We start from the raw sequence: 12465 nt of genomic DNA, 5'->3' as shown, positions 1-12465 counted from the left end.
CAGTGCCTCTGAGTGCACACCTGTAAATTGGGTCTAATAATACCCAGTGCTCAGAGGTAATGTGACCCTTAACTTTCTGTTTGTAAAAATAACAGAGGTTTCTCTGAGCAAAAAGTCGAAGGATTTCGGTTTTCTAGATGAGCTGTACTCATTATGTTGCATGAAATTCACAGTATCAGTGCTAATTTGAAAACGCAAATTTTGTATATTACAGAATGTCATGTTTCTTACTTTTGTCATTTGTGAAAGACACTTCAGATTTTTCGTGAGAAAAATATGAATAGGGAACACAAAGACAAGTCCAAGAATAGGTAATAATCCAGCTAAATCTATTCTTTGGGGTATGGAGCACCTGATGCCTACTACTTGCCCTGCATCCGGCAGGTATCTGAACTGGATTGCCTGCGGAATATGATAATCAATCAGCAAAGTTTATCCTTGTGCCAGGTGCTGATGAGTAAACACAGAATTACAGATTCATGAAAACAGTTTAAAGATTTCTTTCATCTCTTTTCTCCACTTTCTATAGCAGTAGAAACTTAGCTTTTGTGTGACTCTTTTCACAAACTGACAAAATGTAAGAAAAGTCTCCATACTGAGAATTGTTAGCTCTTCTTCCCAAGCCATGATCACCTCAATGCTATTGGAGCATCTCTATTTTTTTTTCTTTTCTTTCTTCTCCTTTGCTTTCTGGGTGTGGGGAGTTGTCTCTTTCTAAGAGAGAAAAAATAATGTGTGTTTGGCAGAAAAAATGATGGGAAAACATAATCTGCATCATCTATGTTCTGCTAACCAAGACTAGCATGTTCTTTCCATGTCTCAGCTTTCCAGTGAACCTCTAGATAACTTCCTTTCAGGTATGAGTAAATCTTAAAGGTCTAAGCAAAAAGAAGACAGAGAGCAATGTGCATGTCTACTTAATTAAACTAATTGAACTAAGTACTATCAGGCAGTACATCTGTACAACTGTACAGTTGTACAGTACAACTGTACATCTTTCAAAGATTTCTGTCGATAATTCAAAAGCATAACACAATAGGTAAAACATTCTGAAGATGGTAGTCATATAACAATTTATGACAAGAAAGATAAGAAATCTTATTGTAAATGAAAGTATTTTATTTTAAGATATTTTATTCTCTCTTCTTATTTTATTTTATTTTTTCCAAAGCTTATGGGAAGTCCAGCATTTGTTAAAAAAATACAGGTAAAACCAAGTGATCGCCCTTAGTCAGCCACAGTCCAGTGACCATATCTTGACATCATCTTCATCTCTGGAGGGATTCTAAGGAGAATAGTCCTGGAATACCCAACCAACCTGACATAGTCAACAAAACCTATCTTGTAGTGACACTGGCTGAAATGAAATATTGAATGTGTGTAGTTCTTATTGAGTGCAGCGTCACCTTATTGGGGATTCTTTTGAATGGGGTCTCCACCAAGGGATGCCCAATGCTCCAATTGCTCTGTTAGAAAATTGCTACCAAGGAGTAAATCAAGACCTTGATCTAGTCATGGCAGTTTTTGATCCAGCTGGGATGAAGCTATTGAATTACAATTTAATACAACTGTATAGCATTAAGTAGTGTGATTCCTTCTGTGATAATACTCTGTTCTTGATTTTCAAAGGTTCCTGTACCAGATGTCATGATGCCCAATAGTATGCTCTTGCCAGCAGCTTCTTCAGAGAAATCTGAACGTGACACACCTGCAACCGTTACAACTGAGGGACCTGGAAAATATTCAGGTATGCAACAAAAAGCCTATACAGGTATGAGTGATTTAGAAATAAACTGCTTATTTCTTTCTTGGCAAAGTGAATCCTTTTTGGTTTACATGTAGACAAGATAGAAAATAAGAGGAAAATAACAATGGACTTGAGTTTTACTGCTTGCACGTACTAGGATGTACATTATCTCATGTATATAATTCTTGACTTGGATATTCCAGACTAGTTGCCTGTGGTAGCATTAAAATTAAGCATGCAATAGCTCCTAGGCACTGTGAAGGTAGGACACTTCTTGTTTAATCAGCAAGTGTGACTTAGTCCTAAAAGTCTGTAGGACTTTCACTAGCATCAGTGGCAAATATCCCTGCGTATATTTCCAGTAATATGTTTTGAATAGTATGTTTCTCATCCTGTATTCTGTGCTAAGCTGCTGCTTTGGTGACTCTTGCAGCATGCTCCTCCCTCTCTCCACAGCCACTCTCATACTAGCCTATCTTTCCAATTACCTATCCTGCTTATTGTCCCCATTTCTACTCCCACTCTTTTTCCATTTCGTTTTTTTTTTTTTTTCCTGTGCTGTGCTCCTATTGCAGCAATAAATTCCTTACTTATGGCAAAAAGAAGTCCTATGTCATTACCAGGCCAGTTGCGACAGCCACTGTTATCATCACATTTGCATTTACTATTACTCTCTTTTTAACCTCCTGTTGATCTTGTTCAGTTCTTTTCTGGGGCATGGATGAATTGTCATCAGATTGCTAGGCCAGCATCAAGCATACTAGGTGCAATCTTTGCTTTATGAATATTCTTTTGTACCTGCCTAAAAGAAGACTTTTTTGTTGTTGTTGTTGTTTTGTTTTTTTGTTTTTTAATCAGGTGAAAGTCCTGTGGATGGGAAAAATACCCCTGGGATCGAGGAATCAAAAACTGGAATGGAAATTAAGACTGAGGAACAGAAGCCACCTAAGGAGTCTACTGAGACACCAGATTGGAATAAGAGTAGCAGTAAAGACGTGAAGACCACTGACTCAATGCCAGATCAGCTAAATGAGCAGCAGAAGAAGCAGCAGCTCTCTGTTTCTGACCGTCACGTCTATAAATACCGTTGTAACCATTGTAGCTTGGCTTTTAAGACTATGCAGAAGCTTCAGATACATTCCCAGTATCATGCTATTCGGGCTGCTACGATGTGTAGTCTTTGCCAACGCAGCTTCCGTACATTCCAGGCTTTAAAAAAACACTTGGAAGCAGGCCACCCTGAACTCAATGAAGCTGAACTCCAGCAGCTGTGTGCATCTTTACCTGTAAATGGTGAACTCTGGGCGGAAAATGAAAGTATGGCACAAGAGGATCATGCACTTGAACAGGAAATCGAAAGAGATTATGAGATGGACCAGGAAGGCAAAGCAAGTCCTGTAGGAAGTGACAGTAGCTCTATTCCAGACGATATGGGCTCAGAACCAAAGCGGACCTTACCTTTTAGAAAAGGGCCAAATTTTACTATGGAAAAATTTCTAGATCCATCTCGCCCATATAAGTGTACCGTGTGCAAAGAGTCTTTCACTCAAAAGAACATTCTCTTGGTCCATTATAACTCAGTGTCTCATCTACACAAACTCAAAAAGGTTTTGCAGGAAGCATCAAGTCCTGTCCCTCAAGAAACCAACAGCAACACTGACAACAAACCCTACAAATGCAGCATCTGTAATGTTGCATATAGCCAAAGTTCTACATTGGAAATCCATATGAGATCTGTACTTCATCAAACAAAGGCAAGGGCTGCAAAATTAGAACCAAGTGGTAATATAAGTAGCGGAAATAGTGTAGCAGGGAATGTTAATAGCCCCAGCCAAGGAATGCTAGATTCTATGAGCTTACCAGCAGTTAACAGCAAAGAAACACATTTAGATGCCAAAGAATTAAATAAAAAGCAAGCTCCTGAATTAATTTCTGCTCAGCCTACACATCACCCACCCCAGTCACCAGCACAACTTCAAATGCAACTACAGCATGAGCTGCAACAGCAAGCTGCATTCTTTCAACCCCAGTTTCTAAACCCAGCTTTCTTGCCTCATTTTCCAATGACACCAGAAGCACTGCTGCAGTTTCAGCAGCCTCAGTTTCTTTTCCCATTCTACATACCTGGGACAGAATTTAGCTTAAGCCCAGATCTGGGTTTGCCAGGTTCTGCTACATTTGGTATGCCTGGAATGGCTGGTATGACAGGATCACTGCTAGAAGATCTGAAACAGCAGATACAAACTCAGCACCATGTTGGTCAAACACAGCTACAGATACTGCAGCAACAAGCACAACAGTATCAATCCACACAACCCCAACTTCAGTCCCAAAAACAGCAGCAGCAAAGTAGCAAGTTGATGAAAGCTGAGCAAAATAGCTTAGTAAGTGCAGACTGCCAGTTGATAAAGGATATGCCATCATATAAGGACTCAGAAGAGACTTCTGAGAAACAAGAGAAGCCAAAGCAAGAATTTACTAATGAGAGTGAAGGACTAAAAGAAAATAAAGATATGAAGAAGCCAAAATCCTCAGAATCAACCATCCCACCACCCAGAATAGCTTCTGGAGCAAGGGGAAATGCAGCCAAGGCTTTGCTGGAGAACTTTGGATTTGAATTAGTTATCCAGTACAATGAGAACAGACAAAAAGTGCAGAAAAAAAGCAAGATTGGCGAAGGCGAAAACACAGACAAACTGGAATGTGGAACCTGCAATAAGCTGTTTTCCAACATTCTTATTTTGAAGAGTCATCAAGAACATGTGCATGGGCAGTTTTTCCCATATGGAGCACTAGAAAAGTTTGCCCGGCAGTACAGGGAGGCATATGACAAGCTTTATCCAATATCTCCGTCTTCTCCAGAAACACCACCACCACCACCACCACCWCCWCCACCWCCTCCRCCWCCTCCTCCTCCAACTCCTTCTCAGCCTTCTTCAGCTGGCTCTGGAAAAATTCAAAACACAGCTCCCACTCCTTTGCAAGCGCCACCACCCACACCGCCGCCACCGCCGCCACCGCCGCCGCCACCACCGCCACCTCCTCCGCCACCATCAGCCCCACCTCAAGTCCAGCTTCCTGTTTCGCTTGATCTCCCGCTTTTCCCTCCAATTATGATGCAGCCAGTGCAGCATCCTGCACTACCTCCTCAGCTTGCTCTCCAGTTGCCCCCAATGGATACTTTGTCTGCAGATCTCACCCAGCTTTGTCAGCAACAGCTGGGGTTAGATCCCAATTTCCTACGTCATTCTCAGTTCAAGCGCCCACGTACAAGAATCACCGATGACCAGTTAAAAATCTTACGGGCTTATTTTGATATTAACAATTCTCCAAGTGAAGAGCAGATCCAAGAAATGGCAGAGAAATCTGGTCTTTCACAGAAAGTTATCAAACACTGGTTTCGTAATACGCTGTTTAAGGAGCGGCAGAGAAATAAAGATTCTCCCTATAACTTCAGCAACCCTCCCATAACAGTGTTGGAAGATATAAGAATTGAACCTCAACCTTCAGCTGTAGAACCTTACAAGTCTGATGCATCTTTCAGCAAGAGATCATCTAGGACACGGTTTACTGACTACCAGCTTCGTGTCCTCCAAGATTTTTTTGACACGAATGCTTATCCAAAGGATGATGAAATTGAGCAACTTTCAACTGTGCTTAACCTACCTACTCGAGTTATTGTTGTATGGTTCCAAAATGCACGGCAGAAAGCTCGCAAAAGTTACGAAAATCAAGCTGAAACTAAAGACAACGAGAAAAGGGAACTGACGAATGAGCGCTACATTCGAACTAGTAACATGCAATATCAGTGTAAAAAGTGCAGCGTGGTTTTTCCCAGGATTTTTGATTTGATCACTCACCAGAAAAAGCAGTGTTATAAAGATGAAGATGAYGATGCTCAAGACGAAAGCCAAACTGAAGATTCCATGGATGCCTCTGATCAAACGGTGTATAAGAACTGCACAGTTGCTGGTCAAACTGACTCATCAAAAAGCACAGCTGTCCCAGCAGCAAGCTCTGGCTCTGGTTCTAGTACTCCTTTGGTTCCATCACCCAAACCAGAACCTGAGAAGGCTTCTCCCAAACCAGAGTCCACAGAAAAGCCAAAACAAAATGAAACCATCTCTAAGCWAACTGATACAACCACCCAAAGCACCAAATCAGTACAGTCTGCTCCAGTAACCCCTTCCGATCCTCAGCCCTCAGCCTCTCAGTCACAGCAACAAAAACCATCCCAGATAGTAGGCAGACCTCCTTCTGCATCACAGACAACACCGGTCCCTTCCAGCCCTTTACCAATTTCAATGACTTCTCTACAGAACAGTCTACCTCCTCAGTTATTACAGTACCAATGTGATCAGTGTACAGTTGCCTTTCCAACTCTAGAACTTTGGCAAGAGCACCAGCACATGCATTTCCTAGCAGCCCAAAACCAGTTCCTTCATTCACAGTTCTTAGAAAGACCAATGGATATGCCCTATATGATATTTGACCCAAATAATCCTTTGATGACTGGACAGTTACTTAACAGTTCTCTTGCTCAGATGCCGTCACAAACTGGCTCATCACATACAACACACCCTGCTACAGTTTCTGGTTCTCTGAAACGAAAACTGGATGATAAAGAAGATAATAACTGTAGTGAGAAAGAGGGAGGAAACAGTGGAGAAGATCAACATCGTGATAAGCGTTTAAGAACAACAATTACTCCAGAGCAGTTGGAAATACTCTATGAAAAATACCTATTAGACTCCAATCCCACCAGAAAGATGCTAGATCATATCGCACGGGAAGTGGGGCTTAAAAAGAGAGTGGTCCAAGTCTGGTTTCAGAACACAAGAGCCCGAGAAAGAAAAGGACAATTCCGAGCGGTTGGTCCAGCCCAGTCTCATAAAAGATGTCCTTTTTGTCGAGCTCTGTTTAAAGCAAAATCAGCTTTAGAAAGTCATATTCGCTCTCGACATTGGAATGAAGGGAAACAGGCAGGTTATAGTTTGCCGCCAAGTCCTTTGATATCAACTGAAGATGGAGGAGAAAGTCCACAAAAGTACATATTTTTTGATTACCCATCGCTGTCATTAGCAAAAACTGAGTTATCAAGTGAAAATGAATTAGCTTCCACTGTATCAACCCCTGTTAGCAAAACAGCAGAGATGTCACCGAAGAACCTCTTAAGTCCTTCTTCTTTCAAAGCAGAGTCTAGTGAGGACATAGAAAATCTGAATGCTCCTCCTGCCGACTCTGGATATGATCAAAACAAGACTGACTTTGATGAGACTTCATCAATTAATACTGCGATCAGTGATGCCACAACAGGAGATGAGGGAAACAATGAAATGGAAAGCATGACTGGTAGTTCAGGGGATGCAAAACCCACATCACCTCCCAAAGAACCAAAAACACTTGTGAATGATACACTACCAAAAACTGCAACTACACCTACAAATGAGAACACCGATGACAAATTTCTTTTTTCCCTAACTAGCCCCTCGATACATTTCAGTGAAAAAGATGGTGATCATGACCAAAGCTACTACATTACTGATGACCCCGATGATAATGCCGACCGCAGTGAAACATCAAGCATAGCTGATCCAAGTTCACCTAACCCATTTGGAGCTAGCAATCCCTTTAAATCCAAAAATAGTGATCGGCCAGGCCACAAACGTTTCCGAACACAAATGAGTAACCTTCAGCTTAAGGTTCTCAAAGCTTGCTTTAGTGACTACCGGACTCCAACAATGCAAGAATGTGAAATGTTAGGGAATGAGATTGGTCTGCCCAAACGTGTGGTCCAGGTCTGGTTTCAGAATGCCCGGGCAAAAGAAAAGAAATTCAAAATTAACATAGGGAAGCCATTCATGATAAATCAGACTGGACCTGATGGGACAAAGCCAGAATGTTCCCTGTGTGGGGTGAAATATTCTGCGCGTTTGTCCATAAGAGATCATATCTTTTCCAAACAACATATTACGAAAGTAAGAGAAACTGTGGGAAGTCAGCTAGATCGGGAGAAAGATTATTTAGCTCCAACAACAGTTAGGCAGTTGATGGCACAGCAAGAACTGGATCGCATAAAGAAGGCTACTGATGTGCTAGGATTAACGGTTCAGCAGCCAGGCATGATGGACAGCAGTTCTCTTCATGGCATCAGTTTGCCAGCAGCTTATCCAGCACTCCCTGGCCTTCCTCCTGTTCTTCTGCCTGGAATGAATGGTCCCTCCTCCTTATCTGGATTTCCACAAAGTTCAAACAGTAAGTCTAAAAGGAGATGATTTCCTAATTAAATTTTAATTAAATTTAATTAAATTTAATTAAAATCTAATTGAAAGAAATATTTTTAGTCTACTTCAGGCTTCGTTAACAACAGCAACAATATATAATAGTATTGTTATAAAAGTTTTTTGAATAATAGTCTGTTAGGCAAAGTGTGGATTAAAATTTTTTGTGTGAAGTTTTTGTATGCAAATATTTAAAGCAGTACCTGAGGAAACATGAAATAGTTATATGGAGTTATTATAAAGACATAAAATACTTTGTCTGCTAGACCAGTCCAATCCTTTGCTTCATTCAGAAACAATATAAAAAAATGCTGCCCTAAAGCCTGCGTTGTACTTCTGAGTAATTGCCTCACAGGATAAAAAGTTTTCCTTTGAAGGTGATTCCTAATGGCAACTTCATTGTGATCTGAATCCCAGGAGTGGCTGAATACTTCCTCTTCCTAATTTGTAAAGTCATTGCAGACATGCACCACTTCATTTGGGCTTGTGCTTTTAACTGAACATGTAGCTCTGTTTTACTGAGGTTGACTCTGGTTTTTGTTCACCTTGGAAAGCATTCAAATTCCTTGTAGAGGTAGTTTCACTGAAGCTGGGCAATTGAATTTTCTGTAGAGCAGTGTTTAGTCCTCAAAGGACGAACGTAATTTATTTTTTGTAGTAGGCTCCAGTTTTGTAGACAGAGTTCACTGTGAGTGTGGTGTTGCAGAGGGAAGCTCTCCCAGTCATCCTGTAACTTTGCACGTTCATATCAAATATTTGCACGTCACACTTAGGAATTTGGTTAAGACTCTTCAGCTGATTTTACCAGGTAATTCCACTTGCTGTTCATCTCTAAACTTCGATTTACAGAACAACTCACTTTGACAAGTGAGGGAGGGACTTAATTACCTGTAGTTAGACAAAGTAAGAATGTAGCAATATCTTCTCTGCTATCCAGTTCTGCTTTGATGGATGAGGACTGTATTATTGTTTTCCTAAGTGGTAGTCAAAGCCCCTTGTTTCTCTGCTCATTGAATCAGAATGGCTTTCTTTCCACAATGGAGCCTCTGGCTGAGTGCCCTCTGGCTTTTGTCAAACAGTTATTGGCACAGAGAGTGCATATAAAGGAAATATAAAGTTGTTGTATTTCCTTCTTAATGGCATATAGTGTCCAGGTCCAAAAATGGCTGATCGTTGTTCACCCAAATTATAGATATGGTTTCTCCATATAACTTTGCTAAAGAGCTTTGCTTAGATTGACCTTTAGGTAAAACAGGCTCTGGAAAACTCAGGTTTTGCCTATGCTAGTAAATTAAATGTTCTTGGGAACATCCTATTAGATTCCTTTAAAAGAGGAAGACCCCGTATAGCTGCCCACTGGGAATGCTTACAGGCTCAGGATATCTCCTCACCTGGGTCATGGAATTGTTTAGGCGAGTGCTTGCTGGGCCAGGCTGAAACCCTGCTGTTATCCACTCCCACAGTTTAGCTGTGTAGATAACCAGTTTCCAGTTTTCTGGAAATGGTCCCTGGCACTGTTTAGCTTACTCGTACYCTCAGAGTCTATATTTTGTGCTTTTATTAATATAAAAACAAAGTATTGGGTAAACAGGCCAACTGGTCCATAATAATTCAAGTTTCAGATTTTCTAATTTCTACCAAGTATCTCTTCTTTGAGATAAATTAAAATAATTATTATGCCTAGTATACTCAGTGCACTGCCAATTGAGATGAATTTTTATCCCCTTTCATCTTGCATCTTTTAAGGTTAATTAGTCCATTGTGGGCAAAGCCCACTGTGTAAACTGGCTGGTAGAATCTTCCTGTTAACTTTCTGTTCTGCCATATGCTAAACAGCCCCTACATCCCTCTTTTGTTGCCTGGCAAATACTTGCATACATAAATCTCCATTCCCTAATGATACATAATAGAGCAGTCATGGTGAATGAAAAAAAAATAGATTATTTTGATCATTCATTATAGAAAAATGGTAATCTACTCAGAAGTTCTCCTGTATGTGCTCAACACAAGTGTTTCCAGCACTAATTAACCCATTTCTCCTGCCATCTCTGCCCTGCTTTGGCTCGTAGTTGACATTTGTGTTGATGCTAGCAGGAGTTTAAGAACAATCCTGTGGAAGCAGGAGTCTGAACAAGCTGGTCCTTGGCTGTGTTTCTTTCAGTTCCCTGTCTGTTCTCAGGCAGCAGGACAATTGTTCTACATCATTCTTTGCATGAAGGATTTTCTGAAGCTTCTTCCCTGAAGACTCACTAACCTATACTTCAAGTCTACTTCTTGTGAATGCCACTGTCAGTGTGTCATTTCTTCTTTTTGGCCCCAATCCTGAAAATGCACTTCAGAAGCAGTCTCCCTGGGACCACTTATGTTTGAATATATACCCATTTTCATTGATGTTGGTAACTATATTTCCTGTGGCAGAGGCCACGCGTTCTATCCTACATGTTTGTTTAAAGGACAAATGTCAACATTTGCAGAACCTCATTTTAGAGGATATCTTTGCTGTGTTGCTAAGACAAAAAAAAAAAAAAAAGTGAAAATATCACAGCAAATATCAAATTTTAAATTCTCATTCATGTTTCCCATTACTTTTGCCCGAAAGGAAATTAGCCCAGTTTCACTGGTATTAGGATGAATTTCACTTTCATGTCCTTGCATCCAGCATCGCTACTTAGAGTTTCCAACAAGGCACGAAAACAATTACCTTTCTCAAAATACCAGTCATCTTCAAATGCAGTATTTATTTTTGCAAAAGGCTTGAAATGGAACACTTGAAAATAATGCTAAAATCACAGAAAATATAAATATTCAAAGTACGGTCCAATTTGGCTCCTTTATGTGGTGCTCAACTGGGCATTTATCTTCAAAGATTATTACACTTGGGAAAATAAATAACTTCCTTTCTGAGGAAAGGGATCCATTAACTTTAAACTCAGGGGGTTGTTTTTATGAATTGAATTCTATTATAATGACAGAGTAATTGTTTGGTTCAAAGATGTCCAAGGACCCTCTCACTTGTGGAATACATTTCTTTCAAGAACACAATTATACCTCTTTGTGAGCATCAAACGCTGAGCAAGTTTTCAGCATCATGCTTCTGCTTGCTCTGTATAATCTCTAATATGGCATTATTTGTTGAAATTCAAATCCAAACAGATTTCAGTTCTGGCTGATCTTTATTCTTCAAGTCCCTTCTTATTTCCTAGATGACTGTAAATGGAAGAGTTCACCTGCTGTTTTTAGCTGTTCTCAAAATTCATATTCTCCTTTGTTCTTAGCTTTGTGTTTTTGCCTATGATCCCTTGCAGAAAAATAGTGCTTTATCTTGCTTCTAGCTATTAATATTGGTTCCATGAACCTTTTAATGTCATGGTCATTACCATAGGTTCTTTGCACATCACTTAAGCCTGCACTGCTTTTCACATTCACAGCAGCGTTTTCCAAGAACGCACACATCACTGCGCAATATGTACTTAGTGGTTTTGGAAATCTTATCAGGAAAGAAATGTGACTCACCAGCAATTATTTTCCATATGATAAGGACGCTAAATTCTGCTGTCTGCTTTTGGCCCACTGGATGCAGTTTCAATTTTATATTTTAACTCTCTTTTATTCCTCTACGAGGAGTGCTCCTTTTGACAGTTACTTAAAAGAAGGAGCAGGATTAGAATGTTTCTTCATGATTGTTAAATTTATACTCTGGTTTTCTCATGCCAGAAAAGAGAGCCTTTGTTTCACCAAGGTTTCTGCATTATTTTTGGAAATCCTCTGTTTCATATTTAATTTCTGTTAACTTCTGCATCTCACCCTTCTGTTGAGATCTCTCTAAATATTTAACTGAATTCTGCGCATCTCGACTAAATTGTGAGGAGTATCTGGAAAATAAAACAGATCCTTCATTGCTCTAGGCATCGAAAATGCAAGTTGGACTGATTACAACATGATGTGTAAGGATCGAAGAGGTTAAGAATAGAAGGAAATTGGGAAAATSCTAACTATCTTGCGAGTTGAAAAAGCATGACAATGCTGGGGCAGCAGTTCGCACTGATTACATCATTCATGAATTTTCCATCTACAGTATTCATCATTTAATATATTTTCAGCAGACTTCACACAGGGTTGCTTGGGTTTTTTTCCTGCTGTAAGTATAGGGGCATCTTCGATGTCATTGTGCAGTAACTGCAGCAATTACTCACTTTTTAATGATAACTGTTGTGACTTGTTTCACTCTACTATCTAATCCGTGCTCACAATGCATTTTAACTCCTTAGTGTTCCCCTACCATTAAATAGGAGTAATGACATGGTGACAAACAGTAAATGGTCTCTTGGTTAAATCTGATAATTATTCCCTTTGAATCCTAATTGCTTTATTCCTAAGTAATGCTAAGCACCTGGGATATTGATGGTTTAAACTTGTCCTTCTATTAGGGCTCCCTAG

General features: G+C 40.0%; 1 protein-coding gene across 1 annotated transcript in view; it reads left to right on the top strand.

The window, feature by feature from the left end:
* The window catches only part of ZFHX4 (zinc finger homeobox 4), a 126617-nt gene that overhangs the window by 109137 nt on the left and 5015 nt on the right, over positions 1-12465 (top strand). The window contains exons 7-8 of the mRNA XM_026037397.1: positions 1630-1747; positions 2606-8002. Of these exons, the coding sequence (XP_025893182.1) occupies positions 1630-1747; positions 2606-8002 (5515 nt within the window). The remainder of the gene's footprint in view (positions 1-1629; positions 1748-2605; positions 8003-12465) is intronic.

This window comes from Nothoprocta perdicaria, unplaced genomic scaffold (assembly GCF_003342845.1).
Source record: "Nothoprocta perdicaria isolate Ctin4 unplaced genomic scaffold, notPer1 scaffold_198, whole genome shotgun sequence".
NCBI lineage: Eukaryota > Metazoa > Chordata > Aves > Tinamiformes > Tinamidae > Nothoprocta > Nothoprocta perdicaria.
This window is presented reverse-complemented; position numbering and strand designations above follow the sequence as displayed.